The sequence below is a fragment of the Theropithecus gelada genome, chromosome 4, assembly GCF_003255815.1.
Source record: "Theropithecus gelada isolate Dixy chromosome 4, Tgel_1.0, whole genome shotgun sequence".
Classification (NCBI taxonomy): Eukaryota; Metazoa; Chordata; class Mammalia; order Primates; family Cercopithecidae; genus Theropithecus; species Theropithecus gelada.
This window is the reverse complement of record NC_037671.1, coordinates 156256925-156280560: the sequence shown is the minus strand read 5'-3', so window position 1 is coordinate 156280560 and position 23636 is coordinate 156256925. Positions and strand designations below refer to the sequence as shown.

The following is a 23636-nucleotide window of genomic DNA, read 5'->3' as shown; positions in this document are numbered from 1 at the left end:
TAAAGTAATTTTTTATATATTTCAAGGTTTTAATTTTTTTAAGATCACTTCCATTTTCATCTCTGTAAAGGTTTGAAATCTTAAATTAGCAGCATCATGCCAGATAGGCTGAAATTCTATTAAAATTTTTATTTTAGAACTTGAGGATAAGTGGTAAAAAAAATTATATTTAAAAATAGACTTTATGGAGATTCGTTTCAAAGAAAAAACCTTATTCTTAAATACTGTGTTTCTTAGCACATGCATCTGTGTGCTGCTGGAGAACGTAGGATCTTGTTACTTTAAAAAAATTAATGTTTGTATTATAATAAATGATAAATTTTTCTTTATGAAAAAGGTATATTTTAGTGAAAATATACTTGTATGTTTATTTCTTCATTTTGATTTTATGTTTTCAGTTATTAGCACTCTATACTTAATGTCTATAACCATACCACTATGTTACTAGGTAGAGAAATTCTACATAAATGAGCATGACTTATTTTCCTACACAAAGGAATTTATTTTCTGAAGCAACAGAATGACTCATTATAAAATAATTTTCATATTAATGTCTTATAACTATTAAAAGAAATAGGCTTATGAAACCTAGGTATACCTTGGTTGCATCTGTGCCTATTATGTCATATTTATAAGAACCCACCTGTAAGACCAACCATTTATGCCTGTGGTTAATCACATGGTTGCTCTTAATACATTTCAATCATGTCAAACTCATTTGCATTTGGTTTGTATTTGCCTCTTAATCTCTCTAAGTGTAGATAAATCACTTCTTGGCAGCTCATAATCAGATAAATTGATAATCAGATGAGATATTCCAGTTGTTATTGCTTTAACTGTGTGTACCTATGGCTGGCAAATCTCCTGGTCCCTTTCCAAACTGTGACTGGAGATTCAATGAGTTTCCCAACCCAGCTGCCCACGCTCTCCATGTTACTTGTGTGGAGCTCATGGCCTTGGCAGTTTCAGGCAAAGAGGTTGGGAATGCCCTTCTAAATGTTGTCCTGAAAAGGTATGTATTCTGGTTCATGCAGTAAGAATTGTTGTTTATTCGTAAACAGAATGGTATTTTATTTGGAGCTTTAAGACAAACCTGTTGCTGAAAGGCTGATGCACGTTGGATGATGACTGTTTTCTGGTTCCAAATCTTGTTTTTGTGATATAGGAGTTATGGAATGTGCCCTGGACAGGATTCTAAGATCCGGGTTTGTTCCTACTTCTGCTCATTAATAGCAGTTTGATGTTTAGTATAGGCATAATGTTAACTTGTCACTTAAAACAAGATTCTCTTCATCTTGTTTTCAAGATTCTTTTAAAAATTAGCGTGAAGTATGGGATAATGATTGGGGAGGAAGTATTTTTAAAAAGCCTTCTTGAGTTTTTATACTTATTACATTTTTATTCAATAAAAAATTCCCCATTGTTTTATTGAAATGAATTAGTTGTTGATCCTCTGAATTAGATATATTATTTAAAAATAAGATCTGTTGTCAACCATCTAAAATGTTTTTATAAATTCATACTTAAACATTGTTTTTTGCCGGTTGCAGTCAGCCTTTAGTGCCAAGAGAGAACATTACAGCATGGATGAATGCAATTGGTTTGATCATCACTGCCCTACCAGTGAGTTAATAATTGTGATTCGTGCTTAGTGATGAAATATAGCCAGCTGTTCCATGTCAGCAAAATGAAAAAGATGCATATAGGATGCAAGTTAATGAAGTATTTTATGTTTTTAAAGTTTTTTCATATTATTACTGCTTTAAAAATCTACAGTGACTAGTGTTTGCCTTTCTGTATTAGATCTAAATATATCTATGTGACTTACAGGTCTCTGCATTTTCTGGTACCACCTTACCTAGCCAACTTTAGTTTTTACATCATAGCCTGATCTACTCTTGGCCACTTAACATGTTGTATATCTACAGCTTTTGTTCCTGCACATAGTGCTTAAAACATGTTTTAGGTACTTCCGAATGTGAGTGAATAAGACATTTTTCTTATTCCAGAGCTTACTTCTTTCCGTCACCTTCTCTAAAGCCTGTTCATTCTTTGCTAGCTTAGAGCCTCCTTTCTCAGTGAATGAAGCCTTCCCTGACTTTTCCAGCTCACATGAAGACTCCTTTCTTTGACCTCCACACACATTTTTAACAAGTTTATTATTTTTAAATAAATAATAAAATTATAGATTTATTGTTTGATAAATTAATTGATTTACTGCATAGTATATATCAGGTACCTAAATGAGCTGGACAGATACATGTATGGAGCCCCCTAACTCACAGGTACTTCACCCAGGTTGTTACTGACTTAATCTGACCAGTTACAAAGTCACCCAACTGTATGTGCAGAAGCTGGAGAAATAGAAAACTTTAAAGAATGAGAAAACACTATTACTTTAGACTTTGGGGTGGAATGCTGGATAAGTGATATTTTTCACTAGCCTTCTTCCAATTTTAAAGGAGCCGTATTGGATTGTTCTTCATGATCGAATTGTGAGTGTCATCAGCAGCCCCAGCTTGACGTCTGAAACAGAGTGGGTTGGCTATCCATTCCGCCTCTTTGATTTCACTGCCTGTCATCAGTCCTACTCTGAGATGAGTTGTAGCTATACATTAGCTCTCGCACATGCTGTGTGGCACCATTCTAGCATCGGACAACTTTCTCTCATTCCAAAGTAAGTATAATAATTTCTTAAAGAAATTTGACATAGGCTGGGTGCGGTGGTTCATGCCTGTAATCCCAGCACTTTGGAAGGCCGAGGCGGGCAGATCACAAGGTCAGGCAATTGAGACCATCCTGGCCAACATGGTGAAACCCATCTCTACTAAAAATACAAAAATTAGCTGGACATGGTGGCGTGTGCCTGTAACCCCAGCTACTCAGGAGGCTGAGGCAGGAGAATCGCTTGAACCAGGGAGTTGGAAGTTGCAGTGAACCAAGATCGTGTCACTGCACTCCAGCCTGGTGACAGAGTGAGACTCCATCTGAAAAAAAAAGAAATTTGATGTATATCATTTTTTTTCTAATCTCATTAACAGATGAGGTATATACTTCATTCATTAGAACAACTCGTGGCCGGGCGCGGTGGCTCACGCCTGTAATCCCAGCACTTTGGGAGGCTGAGGTGGGTGGATCACAAGGTCAGGAGATCGAGACCATCCTGGCCAACATGGTGAAACCCTGTCTCTACTAAAAATAAAAAAATTAGCTGGGCGTGGTGGTGTGCTCCTTGTAATCCTAGCTACTCAGGAGCCTGAGGCAGGAGAATCACTTGAACCCAGGAGGCGGAGGTTGCAGTGAGCTGAGATCACGCCACTGCACTCTAGCCTGGGTGACAGAGCAAGACTGCATCTCAAAAAAACAACAAAAAAAGAACAACTTGCAAAGTAAGTTGATCAGAAAGCTCCTTTTGCTTCAGAATTGTTTTTTAAAAATTGACTTGTATGTGCTAGTAATAATCTAATAATCTAGTTTTCCACTATAGTTTGAAGAAGCTTAGTCAAATGCATGCTTTTTCCACAATATATCCCAAAAATTACCTTTTAGACTGAATAACTGATATTATCCTATTTCCTGATTATTTTTCTTGACCATAATAATGGTATTAATTAGATTGAAATTTCTTGAGAGTGGCATTTCTGTTAGGTTATTCTCTTTTTATTTCAGATAATTCACCTATCAGTAGTTTTACGATTAAGAATGACTTAAATCTGATTTAAACCCCATCTTTAGTAGAAATACAAAAAATTAGCTGAGTGTGGTGGCGGGTGCCTGTAATCCCAGCACTTAGGGAGGCCAAGGTGGGTGGATCACAAGGTCAGGAGATCAAGACCATCCTGGCCAACATGGTGAAACCCCGTCTCTACTAAAAATAAAAAAATTAGCCAGGCGTGATGGCGTGCGCCTATAATCCCAGCTACTCAGGAGACTGAGGCAGGAGAATTGCTTGAACCCGGAAGGCAGAGGTTGCAGTGAGCCGAGATCACACCACTGCACTCCATCCCGGACAACAGTGTGAGACTCCATCTCAAAAAAATAAATAAATAAAAATAATCAAATGAAAGTAATAGCCAGTGAGAGATGTGAGATTAATTAAAAACATTATTGTTACCAAAGTAAAAGGAACTTTTTAAAAAATATGTTTTGTTATAATACTTTGTAAATACTGTATTAACAAAATTCAAACAATTTAAATGATTTCAAGTCACAGGAGATTTTTATTTTTATCTTCAAATTTTAGGTTTCTCACTGAAGTGCTTCTTCCTATAGTGAAGACTGAATTCCAGTTGCTTTATGTATACCATCTTGTTGGACCATTTTTACAAAGATTTCAGCAAGAGAGAACTCGTTGTATGATAGAGGTAAAATATAATCTGGATTTCCTGTGACATGATTAAATTCTGAAGTATCTATTTAGGTTTCTTACCAGTGTTATTGAAACTGCAGGTCACAACCATTAGTAGTGAAACTAGTTTAACAGGATCCAAGAGCAACTTTAGAGGACTTAGTGTGCCAGTAATGAATTTAGGGTGGGATGTATTGAATTGGAGATGCAGGGGAAATACCCATTATGAAGGTTGAGAAGAGGTTAAGGATGGAGAAGTACACTTGAGATCTTACATGCAGAGGAACTAATTAAAATCATGAGAATGGATGAAGTCAGTCACTTCTAATAAGATGTCGAAAACAAGGAAAGCACCCAGGAGTAGAACCTTAAAGCAAGAGCTACCAAATGGAACTAAGAAAGTATAAACCAAAGGATCCCTAGGAGTGGAGTTATCCTAGACATCAAGAGATGGTGTCTAGAAAGGGGATTGTTTATCTCTTAATTTTAAGATAAATTACTAAACTATGAAGAGAAATTTTATTTAAGCCTTATCAGGGGCATTTTGTAGCACTATAGATTCTTTTATAAATGCAATCCATATCATATCTCATGTGCATAGAGGTATGTATAGTATATGACAGCTCTACAACAAAGACAGTATCCCCCAGTGTGAGTGTTATAATGGAGCCTAGCTGCATCATGCTGAATTATTGAATTGCTTTTAATCACTTAAATAATTTTACTTTATTTGTTAAATAGATTGGTGTGGCGTTTTATGACATGCTGCTGAATGTCGACCAGTGTAGCACCCATTTAAATTACATGGATCCCATCTGCGACTTCCTATATCACATGAAGTATATGTTTACTGGTGATAGCGTGAAAGAGCAAGTAAGTTGAATTTGTTTAATTATTTTTAATGATGTTTAATTTAGAAAACTTGAACATATAGTAATAGACTTTTTTGGTTTGAGTGATTATTTTTATTTTGTCTAATTTTTTTTTTAAGGAAAATGGGTGGGTTTGAGACCTTTTTAGGCAACAGAGGCATATTATTCTAGATGTAGTATTAAAGTAAATACATGTTATAATTTCTTGTACTTTTCCCCCAAAAGACCTAGAGGGTTAATTAATAATAATCTCATTAGGGAGAAACAGTGGGATGTGGCTGCTGAAATACGAGCAGAGAGGTTGTTGTGTTATGAGTAAAGGAGGTCCTACTTCTCCTAACACTCATGGTGACATTAAGACAAACCACAGCATAACTAGAAGACTAAAGTCAGGATTCTAGACTAATCCTGACTAGAGACTAACTCATGAAGAGCATTTAAAGAATATGGGAATACTTAACCTGAAGAAAAAAAGTCCTAGGGCATTATTTATGCTCTCAGCATTTTGGAAGGTTTTCATTTGGAATAGGGATTAGATTTGTTCTGTGTCACTTTAGAGGGTGTATAAATTCTGGGAAAGTTAAAGGGAGGACATCCTGACTTAGCATATGAAGAGGAACTTCCTAATAGGGATGTCTGAAAGTAGAAAAAGACCTTGAATCATAACTGATTCTTTGGGTTGAGATACCCCTCCCAATTCTTTGGGTTGAGATACCAAGGAGGTTGACTCCTTTATGTCTCAGCAGCAGTGTCAAAGAGAGTTGACCTGTTCTCTCTCATGTAAGAAAGAGAGAAATTATATCGGCTTTTGTTACAACACAGAACATGCAGAGAAACTATAAAAGAAATTGATTGCTTTTTTTAAAAAGTATTCTTTACATTTGGGCCTAAGAAACTTTAACACAAGGGAGTACAGAAAGGAAAAGGTCAAAGAGCATTTGAGTAAAGCTAAGAAAGCTGTGAAACGACTTGATGTGTTTGTCTCCTTAGTGTTTTCCAAAAGAGTAGATCTAATATTATTTAGTTAATTCCAAGTGTAAATCAAAACAAAAATAATTAGTTTTGTATATAAATGTTGCAGACATGAGTTATTCAAAGAACTTTAAAATATAATGATGCTTCATGCTTCTGTAAAGATGGCATTTTAAAAGAATGATCAGCTTGTTGGATATATGAAATTTCCAGTGTAAACTCTGCTAGCTTTTGGTAGTGGGATGACTGGCTAGCTAGATAAGTGGATATGCTTTTGTAAGTATATGCCTATATATGAATATACATATGGTTCATGTACAAACATGCATATAGAATATATAATGGGTGCGTGTGAGGGAGAATGTGTTGTTTCTCATGCAAGAAAGAATTGTATCTGCTTTTCGTAAAACACAGAACATGTTGAGAAACTTCTCATCTACCCCACGCCACTCCTTAGTTTATTGTCTCAGGATATGTGTAAATCCTGCTTTAAATGTGAGAAGTTGAAATTCTCTGATTAAAGTACGTTTTAATGTGTTTTTATTTCTTAGGTAGAGAAAATTATCTGTAACTTAAAACCAGCTTTAAAACTTCGTCTTCGATTCATCACACACATTAGCAAGATGGAACCAGCTGCAGTGCCTCCACAAGCTATGAACAGTGGGTCTCCAGCACCTCAGTCTAATCAGGTGCCCGTGTCTTTACCGGTAACTCAGTGAAGCCAGACTGTACTGTGGAGAAAGTGGAAGTACATCCATCTTTGAGAATGGACTCAAACTTTTTCAATCTGAATGTGATCACGCTATAGTGATAGAAGCAGTGATGATGTTCAGATTGTTTTATTTTGATTCAAATGATGAATCTGTGGACACCTTATAACTCCCATCTCCCTATCTATATTTTTATCTCTAAGAGATCAAGTAAGATACGTGTTGTTCATATTCATAACAACTTATTAGAGCTACATAGGAACATAGAGGTTATCTGTGATCAAAGGACTTTTGTCATTGGCACTTTCAGTCTTTCCTATTCTAGCCATTGTTTTTGTTTGTATTTTTTATTATTAATGACATATTTAGTCTTCAGATATATTATTTTAAAGGCACCGCACATGTAAAACAGTTATTACAAATATTTTATGCATAAATCTCTTGGTAGATTTTCAGAATAATAAGATTTTTATCAAGAAAAAGAATCTAGACTTTGTTGCGTTGTAGGAGCAAACAAGGCTTCATATTCTTTTTAAAATGACTTGAAATTTTGTTATAAATTTCCATAGTTTCTATCAAGGTCAGTTGGTGGTTGTATTACCTTTGCTATGGATTCGAACTTACTGTATAAAATGAGTTGGAAGCCATGTAAGAAAATAACATCTGAAAGTTCTTGAACTTGATTGATTCTCCAGTTTCTTTTTTTAAAAATACTTGCTTTTGCAGATTGACACTCTCACCTGACAGATGACGTAATTCTTCAATTTTTATAATCTTAAAATTTTTTAATTTTGTATTTGTAAATACGGTACACATTTTATTTCTTCAGAATTTCTTGGATTTTGAGAGACACTGTTAATTTTGGGGGAATTGGCATTGTGAAAGACTTAAAAACTAAGAAGTAAAGTCTGCTGAATGAATATACCACGTGATTGTTTCATGACTCCTTTGGAATGAATGTCGGCTGTGTGCCAGGCGGTGTGCTGGCTGGGGTCAGTTGGAAATGCGGTATTCTGTGGGTCCTACACTACAGTTGGTGACTGACATTGGCCTAGGAATTAAGAGTTACAGATTCTTTTAGAAAGAACTAGTGAATTTAACCAACTGTAATTCAAATTCGTATTTCTAAATACGTTCCTCCTAGAACTTTATTTTCTTTGTAGCTCATGTTATTGCCATCACTAAATCATTACTGGCCATGCAAGTCCAGCTAAAAATTTATATAATGGTAAAAGTAATTTTTGCAGACTCAGACTCATTCTTTTTGTTTGTTTGTTTGTTTTTTGTTTTTTGAGACAGAGTCTCGCTCTGTCGCTCAGGCTGGAGTACAGTGGCATGATCTCGGCTCACTGCAAGCTCTGCCTCCCTGGTTCATGCCATTCTCCTGCCTCAGCCGCCTGAGTAGCTGGGACTATAGGCGCCCGCCACCATGCCCAGCTAATTTTTTTTTGTACTTTTAGAAGCGACAGGATTTCACCATGTTAGACAGGATGGTCTCCATCTCCTGACCTCGTGATCCGCCCGCCTCAGCCTCCTAAGGTGCTGGGATTGCGCGTGAGCCATCGCGCCCGGCCCCTTTAGACTCATTCTTAAAATTACCCAGAAAAAATGCTAGAAATTATTTCAAGTATTAATCTTAACATAGTGTCAGTATATTCTTGCTGCCTTGAGGAATTTGTTGCTTTTTGATCCTAGAATGAGAATAAAATTATGACTCTAGTATTATACAAACAGAGGAAATGAAAATCAATATAATCACTTTCTCAAGGACATGAACATTCTAATTAATTTATTAAAAATTCAGTTTTCCCTCTTTAGCTTAAAAACATGGGAATGTAATTTCCCTGGATAGGCTTTTAAGTACGTTTTTAATCAGAGACTAATGGAAGACAAAAACTTTATTTGGGTTTAGAATACAGCAGAGGGGGGAAAAATGTCTTTGTATTTATCACATCCTAAAAGTTTTTCTTTTTGAAAATTAATAGTAAGTTTAGAGTGGTTCTGTCCAGTATGACTTTCGGCAGTGATGGAAATGTTCTTTACCTGTGCTATTCAATACACTAGTTAGTAGCTACATTTATCTATGTGGCATTTGAAATGTGGAACTGAATTTTTTAATTTTATTAAGCTTTAAATGACCACATGTGGTTACTGTATTAGACAATGTATCTTAGAGTGAGATCCATTATAATTGCTACCGTCTAAAAGTAATTCAATAAAATGTGTATCTTTCGAAGGCCTAGTAGTTAGAGGTAACAGTTTTTAAATTCTGTGTTACATTTGAAAAATCAGATTGTAGGGGCCCTTTATCATATACTGTTAAACCAAAAACACAGAAGAAATCCATTCATGGACCTGCCTTTTTTACAGAACCTCCTGGGGTTTTCACATTAATTGCTGGGAGGAGAAAAACTTTGCTTCACTTGTTTTGATTACTGTTTACTCTGGTTTGTTTTTTCCATTTTCCTTACTACATTGCAGAACCGAGATGAGTTTTTAGGATATGGCTAAACTGTAATTGTAGTGAGTGAAAGGTGAAACATTGGAAGCGACAGATAATTTTAGATGACATCCTCAGCTGAATTAGTAATTATTAAAAACAAACTAGCAATTTGATTTATGTGGGTCCTGAATCGATTTTGGGGAATATCTTTTTTTTTTTTTTCAGGGTCTCATTCTGTTGCCCAGGCTGGAGTGCATTGGCACAATCTGAGCTCACTGCAACTTCCGTCTCCTGGGCTCAAGCAGTCCTTCCACCTTAGCCTCCTGAGTAGCTGGGACTACAGATGTTCACCACCATGCCCAGCTAGTGTGTGTGTGTGTGTGTGTGTGTGTGTGTGTGTGTGTGTATTTTTTGTAGAGATGGGGTTTCACCATGTTGCCAGACTGGTCACAAACTCCTGGACTCAAGCTCCTTGTCCTCTCAAAGTGCTGGGATTACAGGTGCGAGCCACCACACCCAGCCAGGAATATCTTCCGTCTCCCAAAAGGCTACTTGAATAGCAACCATGCTTTGAAAATATTAACCAGAATCATGTATGAGGTTTAGAAAAAGTAAAATGTGGACATCTAGCCCAATGAACTTGGAGATTGCCCAAACCTATTATTACCCATTTTACAGTTGAAGAAACCATAGCCAGGGAGTTTAAATAGCTTCAAGGCCTCACAGTATTTTGGGGATGATGATTTCACTGTTGACTTTTAAAATGTTTTGTTTTTTAAATTTTTTTGTTTAGAGACAGTGTCTCACCTGTTACCAAAGCTGGAATACAGTGGCGCAATCATAGCTCATTGCAGCTTTGAACTCCTGAAATCAAGTGATCCTCCTGCCTCAGCCTCCAGAGTAACTGGGACTACAGGCATGTGACACCACACCCAACTAATAGTTTTATTATTTTATTTTATTTTATTTCTTAGAGACAGGGTCTTGCTGTGTTGCCCAGGCTGGTCTCAAGTTCCTGGCCTCAAGAGATCCTCCCATCTTGGCCTCCCAAAGCAGTGGGATTATGGGCATGAGCCTACAATTCTTAAATACGTCCTGCTTAGTATTTTTAAGCAGGACATATTGTGAATGTGGGGGGTGTGTGTGTATGTCTGTTGCATGTATTTAGAAATATGTGGACACAATACAATCTTCGTAGTTTTTAAGCAGGACATATTGTGAATGTGGGGGGGGTGTGTGTGTGTGTGTGTGTGTGTGTGGCATGTATTTAGAAATATGTAGACACAATACAGTCTTGTTTTAAAGAGTTTATTATAAAAAAAATCACATCTTTTGAACGACATGAACACATAGTACCTTTCCAGATGGGGTAGCTTTGTCTCCCGGTTCCAGGAGTCTCACTCTATGTATGGGGTCTTATGTAAATGTGCTTATTTTTAATGTCAGCAAATTTTTAATTGGAAATCAATGTATGCTTCTCTTTCTAAGGATAAGTCTTTTGCCAAGTTAGAAAATACAAGTTTTAAATTTTGAGAAAGTTAGAATTTCCACATCTTGAATTTTACACCAAGAGGGAATTTGTAGAGTTTTATACTAATTGGAAAAACATTTTTCTGAAAGAACAAATCTTTAGGAAGACAACTCTATGTTTAAGTAAATGATTAGATTTCTAATTATGCCATTAGCTATGAGATTTATATCGGATGTTTCCCACATTTACTTAGGTGGGTTAAGGTAGTCAATAGGCTTGTGATTACCCTCCCGAGCAACTCCAAAGCAAGCCAAGATTATTGCTACTGCTGTGTTCACTGTTCGAGTTACTTCTTCTGGTGTCTTCCCCAGGGATGGGTTCACTTCCATTATATCTAATCCCGAGAGTAGCCCTACAACAACAAATTGTAATAATGTAATTTATAAAATAGTTGACATTTTGAAATTAGCACAGACAGACTTGAAAGATTATCCACTAACAGAAAAAGGTAGTAACCAATGGAAAACACTTTAGTTATTGCATCATGTGATTGATGGACATTCTGTAAGTGTCAACTGGGACTTGTTTTCAGGTCAAGGAGGTATGAATATATATTAGTCAAGTGTACACTTGCTTCTCTATTCCCTCAGATTGTTAACTACCTGTTTTGTAGATTTCTTCCGTGATGTAGAGACCTTCTCTGTATGACAGACCTCCCACGACTGGTGTGCCAGTAGCTGGTGTGAAAGATGGGTCCAGTCCATCAACATCAAAACTCAGATGAATTGGCCTTTTCTTTCTTTTAAAAAATGGGAAAGGATTTCAGTTTAAGATTGATGGCTTCACATTTCATCAATAAATATATCTGTTACCTTGCTTTATAAAAAGTAGCAACCCATTATTTCACATAAAGACTTTATTAATAACTTACATTGGTTAATGTCAGTACCAACCTTTTATGTTACACACACGTGTGCACACACACAAGAATCCTACCTTCCTAGTAGATAGCTGAGTGTTTCTTCCATCACCTTGCCAATTCCCAGTCTGTCCACTTCAGTCATTGAAAAGTATTTAATGCCTAGAGTTTTCAAAATGTAGCTATAAAAGAGAAATTAAGATAATTAATAAGGCTGACTGTGCCTGCCTGTCTCCTTTTAAGGGAAATATCAATATAGTAAAATATATAAAATATTTAGGTTCTGTGAACCTAACTCAATATAGTTTTATTTGTATTTTAACAGCAAGTCAATTGAGATTTAATTGCCTGGATACATATGTATGTACATTTATATAAATATGTGTGTGTGGGTGTATGTGTGTGTATGTGTCTTGATGTTTAATTTTCTCTCATAGATTTGGTCAGTAAAGCACATCTAGCACACAAAGGGACAAAAATGAAGGCAAATCACATCAAGGAATAAGCTTACTGTTCCCCAGGGTCCACGTCTCTCAAGCCAATATACACAATATCCTTGGCAGATATGCAGGGCGTCACCCAGGAGAATCCTGGCACATCGGGAATCTAAAATTGCAATGTTTTCACTTGGTTATGTGTGATTCTCTTGAACAAATCCTACATTCAAAGGTAAAGACACTTATTGGACTGCAAATATCTTATATTTAGAATATAAATATAGAAGAAATCGTGTAAAAATTATACACAATTAAGAAGGGGATGTGTGCCTCCCCTTGATTGCTTTGACTTTGCCTTGAACCACTTGGCATTTACCTACTTTGTGCCCCATTCCTGCTGGGCCCTTCTTTCCCAGGGCTCCTCTATAAAGAAATGAGTGTGCTCCCATTACTTTGGTAGCTTCCTTCTTTACTTCCCTTTCTCAGTAAGTCCTTAATCCAGAGGATGGCCTAGAGCAGCTGAGGGAAATTTGTGACCTGCCCTTTGGTTATTCACATCATAATATGATGATATCTGCTTTGTCCTGGAGCCACGTTTAGTTTTTCCCATGTGCTAGGTAGATACTTTGCAAGTTTATAAACCCATCCCTTGGTCATTAGTTCAAAAGACATTATTTCTGAGCATTTAACATAAGGAGGTTTTAACCTCTTGTATCATCATAAGGACAAAATATTATAATTATATCAATAAAAACTTTATTGATACACTATGGCATATCAACAAAAGTTATAAGCTATAATATTAAATCTTAATCTGACATTTTATTTTCCATCTTTTAGAAAAGAAGTTTCTAGGGAGCAGGGAGATAGTTCTTTCTCTTATGATTTAGACAGGTTCTTCTCCCAGTAAATACATTAGTCCATAAACCATTGTATCTGAAATTTTCAAATTTCTTTTTTGGAAAGACTCTATGATATAGAAAGACTACTCGGTAAGAATGCAGGACTGTGTGGCATGTAGTGGAAAGAGGAAGGAATGAGGAGACCTGGTGCTAGCCCTTGCTTCACTATAGGCTTGGCATATATCTTGGGCAAGTTGGTCAACCTCTGAACCTCCAGTGACCTGTTTATAAATGATTACTCTCTGCCCCACTTACTAAAAGGATAGTTTAAGAATCATCAGAGAAAATATATATTAAGTCAGTTTGCAAGGCAGAGATAGAGAGCCTTACTGCCTTTTATCAACCAACCCTGTGCTTACTGGCTGCAGAGAAAATGACTTGAGATTACACCAAGAATAAGATAACATGGAATTTCTCATTTCCCTTCCACTTCCTGAATGTCTCCTAAAAAGTATTCTTCCGCACTAGAGTACCAACCAGTCTTTTACCTTTCCTTTTAGTTCCTTCAGGAGGAAAGATACAGGTTGTCCATGCAAGTTTCCAGTTGTGGTTGTCAGTGGAGTGTTGATATCAGTGTGAGCATCCACCCAGATGACTCCGAGATCAGGGTGGACGCTGGCATGGCCAGAGATGCTTCCAATTGCCAAACTTTTGGGGGAAAAATTTTGTGTGAACATCAAGTTTGCAGTGTCACTACATACATCATATTATTCACTCACTTAATGCTCCCACTTGGTTTTCCTTTAAGTCACAGTGTCTGATATTTCTGATAGATTCTAAATTGAAGATGCCAATCAGTTGTAACAATAGAGAAAACATCACTTACACTTAGTGCTTACTAACTAGTTATATTTATATCGATTGCATTACTAAAAAAACTGTGATTTTTCCCCCAAAATCCACCTTGTAAGAAAACCACAGATTAGAGCTTAGCCAAAACATAAATGAGTATAAAAACACTAGCTACACAAGAAATTCCTTAGCATGAGACACTGTTCAATTCTCAGAGTTAAATTTGGATCATTTTCTGCACACTGATCTCTCTTGGGAAATACTTAATTCTCTCAAGTGAACTATGACAAAGTCCTTCAATTTTTCTTAAAATCCAGCTCTTTTATAATTTGGGAGCATCACTCAGAAGTTCTTACATGTTCTTACTCAGAAGTTCCTCAGCCAGCGTATGGCGTGTGTGTTCACTCATTCTATTCAATGCATCTAGTTACCCACTCAACCAGGAACAAAGTTCATCCCAAATACTTCAAGCTCCAGACATTTTGCTGGAATGGAAGACATAAATGATATCTTGCACAGAAGTTAAAAGTTAGGATATATTAAGTTGGTGCAAAAGTATTGTGGTTTTGCCATTTGAAAACTGCAATTACTTTTGCACCAAGCTAATACTATACAATGCCTGTATTCTCCCATTTGTGAATGTTTAAGTATCACTCAGAGAATCATTAGCTTTTAGATTCTCGAAGTGAAAGCAATCATGCCTTCATGTTCAGGTATGGATTATTCAATGTAACGTTTGTTTTCCCTTCAGGTTTCTTGTCTTGCCATGTGCCATTCTTCAGATTTCCATTTACAAATTTCTCCACTTACAAAAGAAAACGAGCCTCGGTTTCCCAATTGCAGTTTTGATACAGAGGCCCTGGTAACAGTTTGGCTTTAGAAGAGGAAACCGAGGAGGCCTGAAGTCACTGAGCTCAAGAGCCATAGAAGTGTTTCTGGTTTTAGATCTAATCAGGCCTCTCAGGGAAAATTATCCTAGGCCTTGAGGGTAAATATTTAAAAAGGCTCATGCACAAAAATGGTCTTTGTCACATTATTTGTAATGGTGAAAATTACAATGTAACCTGAATATGTGACAATATGTACATATATAGCGATGTAACCCCTTGATGAAAAATCATGCAGCAACTAAAAAACTGATGCTTATGATGCTTATGCACATCCCATGAAGCAACAAGGAAATTTGCACTGTAGAGTGAGAACACAACATAGACATCTGTCTCTCTCTCTCTCTCTTACACACACACACACACACACACACACACTTGTTAAACAAAATCATCATGTACAAGGAAAAAAAAGATGCCATGAAAGAAATGTGCCAGATTTTCAATTCTGGTTGAAATGGTTGTTAGAGAAGTACGATTATCACTTTTTTTTCTTGTGTGTGTGTCTGATGCTTTCAAAAATGTTATAATCATTATTTTACAATGAAAAACCCATACTTTGAAATTGTTGACCTGTATGAGTTGTATATATTATCAGCAATTAAGAACAAATAAGCTATGAATTGCCTCATGTACTTATTTAGAAATGTAAGCTTGTGATGAATATTTAGATGAAATCCATTCATATTTCATACATTTTCTGCTGTACTAGGTCAAAATACAGATATTGTAAGACTTCAGATTGAGCTAAGTCTGTTTCTATAATAAAGTTAGTAACCTACAAAATTTTTTAAAGGCAGAAAATTTGATATTAAATATAGGTCAATGCTTTTCCATCTATATTTCTATATTTTCTCTCTTCTTCTGGCCTTGGTTACATTTCCTTTGTGCCAGACTCCCATAGACACAGTTATTCAACAAGACCTGTGGTCTCCACCCAGCACCAGGCTGATTCTTCCATTCTTCTTGACTTCTGCCACCTTGCCAGCCAGCTGTTCAGTCGCTTTTCCCACAGACCTTGGATTCTTCACAATTTGAAAGGGACTGTCATTAGGGATGTCAGCAAAGGACAGGTCCCCATAATCCTTCACATCACACTCTAAAATTAAAAGTTTTTAGTTACTAAATTAAAAAGTAGATTACAAATCAGTCTATGTAGGATGATCCCAATTATATAAAATAGGCATATATTCACAAGTATAAGCAAACGAAAACCCTGAAAGGTCTATAAATCCCAGGAAGGTAGACCCATGTCTGCTTTTGCTTGACATGTTACCAGTACCACACACTGGTGCAGCTGCATACCAGGCTCTCAGTAAGCACTTCTTGAATTCATCCAGTTAGACTAGACACCAAAATAGAACAGTGATAATCTTCTGGCTTGGGCTTAATAGGGAATGTCACTGTCTCTGTCTCTGTCTCTCTGTCTCTCTCTGCTTATGTACTTTTTACCTTTCTATAGTAAGCATGCTTCATTTTGATAAAAATTAAATATATATTTATCTATATATATATATGTATTCTCAGAAAATTTAAAAAGCACTGGTATATTTCCATCTGGATACACACACACACACAAAATATCCATTGAACCTGCCTCATAGTGGTATTATCATAAATAAATAAGAATATGTGAATATGTGCTTAGCACTGAACCTAACACTTTGGAAGCTTAGGAAATAAAGCTTTTTAGTTATTCTTTTTAGTAAGGAAAAATTGCGGGTAACCCCAGATTCCTAAGGACTGAGTGTGCTCCCTAAAAGGCCTTGAATTAGGCTTGAAAAGTAGAGTTTCACGTAAAACTGTTATATGGAATCAGTTCAGTGTTCTGAACTAACTGGCCATTAAATATGGTATTTGTTACATGTATGTCTGAATCTGATTTAGTAATGCCTCCAAGAAATTTCACCTGCTGTAACACATGACCAAATTATTCTTGTCAGTTAAGGGACAAGTCCATTTACCCAAGCATTCTGTTCTCAGCTGGGTGTCTGTATTTGTCTTTTTTTTTTTTTTTTTTCAAGATTTACGAGATGTAATTCTTGTTCACTAAAACTCACTGATTTTAAGTGTGCAGGTCAATGAGTTTGAAAAAATCTAGTCTTGAAACCACCACCACAATCAAGATTTAAAACATTTCCATTCTCTCTCGAATTCCAACCTGCCCCTTTAAAGGTAATTCTTGCCCCCAGCCCCAAGAACTGCTGATCTGCTTTCTTTTGCTATGCTTTTGTCTTTCCAGAATGTCGTATCAATGGAATCACACAATGTGTAGTCTTTTGTGTCTTAGCCTGCTGTTTTTCAGATCCACCATGTTCTTGCCTGTGTCTGCAGTCCATTCCTTTTTATTTTTTTTCTGGAGATGGAGTCTCGCTCCGTCACCCAGCCTGGAGTGCAGTGGCGCAATCTTGGCTCACTGCAACCTCCGCCCCCCAGGTTCAAGCAGTTCTCCTGCCTCAGCCTCCTGAGTAGCTGGGACTACAGGGACTACAGGTGCATGCCACCACGCCTGGCTAATTTTTTGTAGAGATGGAGTTTCACCGTGTTGCCCAGGTCTTGAACTCCTGAGCTCAGACAGTCCACCGCCCACCTTGGCTTCCCAAAGTGGTAGGATTACAGGCCTGGGCCACCGCGCCCAGCCAGTCCATTCCTTTTTATTGTTGAGTACTATCTCATTGCATGGATGTGACACTTTTTGTTTAACCATCTACCAGTTGATGGGCATTTTGCTGTTTCCATTTTTTGTTTATTATAAATATTGCTGCCCCCAAACATTCAAGTACAAATCTCTTACCCAAGAGAAGTGAAAACTTGTACTTGAATGTTTGTAGTTGTACTTCTCTGCACCCAGAAGTAGAACTGCTAGGTTAAAATGTAAATATATGTTTACCTAAGAAACTGCCCACCTACTTTCAAAGTGGCTGTATTATTTGCATTCCCATCAGAAATATATGAGGGTTCTAGTTGCTCCACATCCTGACCAACACTTTATCAGCATCTTATATGTAAAGATAACAGATAATTGAGCCCATACTTTAAAAATATATGTAAACTTACATTTGCATGCTTATGCATATGTATATATATACACACTGCGCAAACACTAGGCACTATTGTTATTATCATTATTACTGTTTTATTTTATTTTATTTCACAAATGGGATCCTGTTGCTAGTAGCATACTTCCTGCTGCACCTTGCTTTCCATTTGCTGTTTCCCCGGCTCCCCTACCATCCACCCCAACCCCCGTTCCTGCATATGCAATTTCTCTTATACTGTAGTTTGGCTGGAAAGACAAAATATCTGAGTGAGGATGTACATCAGCAATTCCTGAGCATTCTCCCCATGCCCTGCTGTTTTTGTAGGATGTGTTTCTCACGTTAAAGCCAGTACCGCAATTCTGGTGTAGATATTCCAGACACACTCCAGGTTGACAGGGGCCTGCTCCTTCCTTCAGAGTGGGGAGGAAATCAGGCTGATCATTTTTCAATTTAAAAATTACCTTGTTCTTCAAGTTTCTCAAGCAGACCAGCCTTTCTCAATACTGTAGGGCCTTCTTCCACCCCTCCTCGTGGCTGAACAATTAAAAAATAAAGCACTTCAGACATTATCATGACCATCAGATGCTCACAGCAGGAACCCTTTTCATTATTTAATCAGTTGAACTGTAACTATCATCTTTTGAGTTCCTACAGAGCCAGGAATTTACATCATCTCTTTTAATCTTCACAGCAAGGTAGACTGAATGACTCTTAAGCCCAATAGAAAGAACTAGAATCACAAAGGTTATACGGTTTTTAGACTGGCACACAGCTAATAAGTGGCAGAGCCTGTGTTCATATTCAGGTCTTTGGATTCCAAAACCTGCATCCCCTCTTCCCGTCAACCCATGTTATCAACATAGTGAGCACATAGTTTGTGCAAAAGCAGTCTGGTAGATGAGATCCAATAATGAAAAAGCTTTTGACTTTGAGTCCCTCATAAGCTGATAGGAGATATGGGCACTTAACCCCAATTACAATACATAGCTGCTTCAATGATGACATAAAATGTAGTAACAAAAACAGGATGCCCTTAATACTATTGGGGACAGGGTGTGTCAGTAAAGGCTGCAAGAAATAAATACTGTTTAAGCTGAGTCTTGCGACATGAGTAGGTAGTTAGGAAAACAAGACAGAGTGACGGAGAAACTCTGCAAACCAAGGGAACAATTGGGCAAAAGCATCGAAAGAGTGTGACATGAAAGAGGCCTATGTGCATGTACTCACAGCAGTAAGCTAGAGCTCTTGGGCAGAAAGCAGGCAACAGAAAAAGTCATCACCTGGGAGCTGAAAACTACAAACAAAGACCCACCCACTAATTTCAAGTTTTGGCCTGCTTAAACAGCAGATGGGAAGTTCTACCCTTGCCATTTTGACATTAGGGAAGCTAACACTCTTCCTCCAAGGGGCAAGTCTTCCTCAGCCCCCTGAACAATTAGAGGTCTAAAGGCACAGTTCTTTTCTGAATCTTTCTGATTTTAATTTCCGACGAGCTTTTAGATCAGAAAATGATTACATGTTGTCAGATGAGACAATGTGTTAAAAGACGCGTGTGTCTATCTTTCAGATTGGGGCTGTGGCATCAAAGCAAGCAAATATTTCTTCCCCATTCAAAGAAACAGAAGACTTGCCCTGGGTGCCAGGCAAATCCTTTATGTTAAATTCCTGTCCCTAGCATCAAGGCACCCACCCTATCCTCTGCCTGACACATTTTGCTTCTTTACTACCTTTTTGCTTGACACGCCTCCCTCTCCCCAGTCAAGTAGACACAATTTCTCCTTCTTTCAACCCCAATAGGGTGCTGCTTGGTTCATGTTTTGCCTTTAGTTTTGTGACTGTTTTTGTTTTTTCCTCGTTGGTAGATTTCAGTCCAGTTTGCTTTACATTTGGGGCCTATATTTTGTAGTGTAGAGCTGACATATAGTGATACTCAATCCTCAGTTTGATAAAACTCATTGGCTTTTTTACCCTTCTTCCTTTCAGACTTTAGAACAAAGCTCATAGACCCCTTAGTTGACACTCTATTTGCTATCACACAGCCATTACATTTTCTAGCATTCATTTTTATTTGTTTTATTCAAATGGCTTCTCATGATTGGGCTTTCCTCTTGCTTGCTCTATCTGCCCACTTTGGAAATTGCTTTGTCAGCTCCACTGACTTTCTAAGCTGGGCCCAATCCCTCAATGGCCACAAGTATAAAGTCACCTTTGGAGTTGAATAGTCTGAAGAGACATCAGTGCAAATCAAGGGCATAGGCATTGGAATCAGATTATCTTGTCTGGAATTATGCAGTCAAGCCTGTGTGATGTTGAGCACATTACCAAACCTCTCTGAGCCTTTTTTTAATCCAACTGCAAGGTAAAAATAATACCTACTTTATTGTTTGTTCACTGCCTTGCAAGCCTTTCAACGAGGTGAGACAGGGATGAAGCCCTTTCTCAGACTTCACATGTTAGTCATCTGCTCTCTAATCATTTCCTTTTGCCTGCCTGTCAAACCTGTAACTCCTTTAGGTGAGGACAAATACTTACATCTTGGCCATTTTATCCTCTCTACTCTGTGACTTAGTGTAAAAAAATCTCTCTCTCTTAGTCCTTACAATCATGAGACAATGAACTCCATTCTCATGACCATGTTTTAACGGGAGAAGGGTGGTAAAAGGAGGAGACTTGCTTCCCTTTTGTCAATTTTTAAAATTATATATTTATTATAACCTGTTCAAGAGTAGGTGAGAACAGTGTGGATTTTAAAAGGAGCACTTCTGTGTCAGCAAAATGTCCCTGTGTTTGGGAGAGACTTTTGGAGGATTTCCAGGAGAAGCAAAGTAGTATTTACTGACAGTTCAAATGCTGTTTGGGCCTCTAACCTCTGGCCTCTCTCAATTTGTTTTGCAGTAAAAAGTCAGAGTACACAGCAAGGGTTCCAAATTAAAAGGAAGCAAAACGCTGCCCAGATTCTGAGAAACCTGGAGAAAATCAACCTTAGCAGTTTCAACTCACACATTGTCTTGTTTGATTTTGTTCTTTGTTTTTTATCCTTTTTGAGCACAGATGTGTGTTGAAGTCTATGGTGTTCTGTCATCACACTCTCTTTACTAGAATAAGTGTGCCCAGGCAGAAAAAAAAGTGTGTTCACATGTTGCTGGCATGTGTGGATTCACAGCTGGTGGCTCTAAGGAAGTCTGGCAGTTTCATAAATCCATTAAAATCCTTTTAGAGTCGCCAAACTGCAGTAGGATTTTCTTTCTTTTCTTGTTCTTTTTTCCCCTTCCATGTGAGGCACATAAAGGATTCTATCTAGACCATGAATGAACAGTTTCATAGAATCATTAAAAACCTAACATAACATGAATTATTCACAAAGGTGCATGAAGCAATAATATTTCGGTTATCCAAATCATAAGAAGTCTGAAGGTTACTGCCAAACTATTAAATTTTTCTAGGCATTAATTATGTAACTAAACAAATGTATTTCTTAAAATTCTCTCTTCCTATACACACACACAGTAACATCAAAAACAAGAGCAACTAAACCTAAATGAGTAGCTACAATGCAGAAATAGTCCATTTCAATTCAAAGAAAAATATTTTCTCCTAAAAAGTATGAGAAAACATTCTGTAGGTTCAAATGAATTTAGCTCTAGCTGAGATCAGGAGCCGCAAGAGTAAGTGGGTATGTGAGTATAATTATACAATGTTGGAAAATGGTGAGAGGACTTTCAAATATAGGTTGTATCAGAAAACTGAACTAACTAGACAATAACACCTTACAAATTTCGAAGTCCAAAATTTTCAACGAAATTCCAGGAATTCAAAGAAAGACTTTTTTCCTTACCTGTCCCTTTGAGAAAGGAGCTCCAATAATCCCAATGGTTCTGGACTTAGCACTCATGCTCTGACACTTCTCTTTGCTGCACTTGAACTCTCCAGTCAGTCAACCCTCAATGACAGAGGGCACATCTTTTTTTTCCATTTATACTTGGGTTGAATAAACAACCTTTATTCTAATGAGGACAGCTGGCTCCACCCACTAAACTGAAGAATGACAGAGTCAACAGTCTTGCAATTTTTCATACATGGAGTAACTATAATTCCTCTGAGTCTAGGTCTCTAATTAAGTGACAATTATTCATGTTCTTACTTCACACTCTTTTTAAAAAGCCAGCCAGATGGCATTAACCTAGACTTAGACAATTGACAAGTTTCACAACTACAGAAGAAGTCCTATTGTTCTGGCTCAGCGAACTCAGGGCAAGGCACTTTCCTCCTCCAGATCTCTGAAGACCTCCTTGTAGAAGAAGGGCCAGGCTTGGCAGGATTGTCTATCACATCCCTTCCAGCCCTAATATCCTGAGTTAAGATTTCACACATGAGGTTAAACGATTAATCCATGAGACACATTTCATAAACCTTTAGGGTACACTATCATAAAGAGTATATAACTTTCTTTTTTAAAATTATTACTTTAAAAAATTAGTTACTTGATTGGTAACCCAGAGAGGTTACCATTTTTGAAATATGGTGTATAGGAAAATAATTGTGGAGTCATATCATAATCAAAGTATAGAAATAAAAATAGCTAACATTGAGTTTTTACCGTGTGTCAGATGCTGTTCTGTTTCAAAATACCTTATTTAATATTTATACCAATTTTACGTGAAGTCTTATCATTGGTGCCATTATACTAACGAAGAAACTGAAGCTCAGAGACATTGCCAACACAGGTTGTAGAAGAAAAGCTGGATTCAGCCTTTGGCATTCTGAATCCACTTAACAGTTGAGCTTATAGTCTAAACGCTGGGGAGATGTCAGCCTCTATGCCCCTGGGCTGCCATTTGTCACCATACAAAAGTATGAATTTAAAATAAAGGCACCTTAAAGATCCTTCTGACTTTAAAATTATGTAATTGTAATTTAAAGGGAAAATTCACTTAGTAGAAACTAATTTCTTTTTCCTATTGGTGGGAAAGAACATTTTGGAGTTTAAATTCCATGAGGTCAGAGAATTTTGTCTGCTGTATCCCCTGGGCATAGAAGAGTGTTGGTATACAATAGGCACTCAATAAATATTTATTGAATGGCTAACTGAGGAAAATAAAGTCTCATGAGTCCATTTTGATAGGACTGTTTTCCAAATAGGTTCCTATCTTTTTCTTGTGGGTTTGCTTGTATATCCTAAATATTTACTTGTGGTATTCCTCATAGGGCCTAGATATTAACCTCTTATGGCATTGACTTCGCAAATAACTTTTCCCAACCTGTCAGAAATCTGATAACCTTTTATGTTATCACTCAAAATCCTCAATTTTAAAATAAACATTTGCATAATTTCCCCCAATGCTTTGTGCTTTGGAAGTCTTACTAAAGTCCTGCCAACCCCCAAATTGTAGGTATGTACTTTTACATTTTCTTCCATTTGACTTAGAGCTTGTCTTTCTCACTTAGTTCTTTAATCCATCTTTGTATGTTGTGTACATTTTCCAAGTCTATTTTTCCTGTATCATCCACGCATGCGTTTCCTCAACAACACCCATTGAACGGTCATTCATTTTGCAATTGATTGGAGTGCTGTCTGTCACTAACCTCTTTCTTCTGTTCCATTGACTTATTTACCTATGGCTGCACCAGGTCCATCAGGTTATCAATACGGCTTTGTGGTACATCTTATCATTGTTTAGGCAAGAGTAACCGTTTTGCTCTTCTTTTTCAAAACTGATTTATCTTTTATGGGTCTGTATTCTCCTATAGTTGGAATAACTTAATTCCTTAAAAATATGCTGCTAGAATTTTTACTAAATTTATAAATCAATGCATAGAGATTTGCTAACTTTCAAATTTCATT

General features: G+C 37.1%; 2 protein-coding genes across 7 annotated transcripts in view; one reads left to right on the top strand and one right to left on the bottom strand.

Moving 5' to 3' along the window:
- The window catches only part of MED23 (mediator complex subunit 23), a 60643-nt gene extending 39622 nt beyond the window's left edge, over positions 1 to 21021 (top strand). For 2 of the 6 annotated variants that reach the window (XM_025382558.1, XM_025382556.1), the window contains 7 exons: positions 847 to 1012; positions 1551 to 1623; positions 2463 to 2677; positions 4244 to 4364; positions 5090 to 5221; positions 6744 to 6881; positions 20690 to 21021. In XM_025382558.1, the coding sequence (XP_025238343.1) occupies positions 847 to 1012; positions 1551 to 1623; positions 2463 to 2677; positions 4244 to 4364; positions 5090 to 5221; positions 6744 to 6881; positions 20690 to 20692 (848 nt within the window). In that variant the 3' untranslated portion in view covers positions 20693 to 21021. Of the gene's footprint in view, positions 1 to 846; positions 1013 to 1550; positions 1624 to 2462; positions 2678 to 4243; positions 4365 to 5089; positions 5222 to 6743; positions 7840 to 20689 lie in introns of those variants that run through there. The other 4 variants (XM_025382555.1, XM_025382553.1, XM_025382557.1 and 1 more) reach the window with 3 other exon arrangements.
- Positions 10636 to 21826, bottom strand: ARG1 (arginase 1). The gene is made up of 8 exons (XM_025382559.1): positions 21630 to 21826; positions 18256 to 18328; positions 15678 to 15852; positions 13563 to 13722; positions 12247 to 12341; positions 11813 to 11917; positions 11479 to 11615; positions 10636 to 11228 (listed from the first exon to the last, which is right to left on the bottom strand). Exons 1-8 carry the CDS (start codon positions 21684 to 21686, stop codon positions 11062 to 11064), a joined length of 969 nt encoding a protein of 322 aa, XP_025238344.1. The 5' UTR covers positions 21687 to 21826; the 3' UTR covers positions 10636 to 11061.
- Positions 21827 to 23636: the final 1810 nt, after the last annotated feature.

Coding starts and splice junctions, on each gene's coding strand:
- ARG1 (XM_025382559.1), bottom strand. CDS start 21,686: ATGAGTGCTAAGTCCAGAACCATTGGGATTATTGGAGCTCCTTTCTCA. Junction 18,329..21,629: donor CTCCTTTCTCAAAGGGACAG/GTAAGGAAAAAA, acceptor TTAATTGTTCAG/CCACGAGGAGGGGTGGAAGA. Junction 12,342..13,562: donor TGAAGGAACTAAAAGGAAAG/GTAAAAGACTGG, acceptor TTGCAATTTTAG/ATTCCCGATGTGCCAGGATT.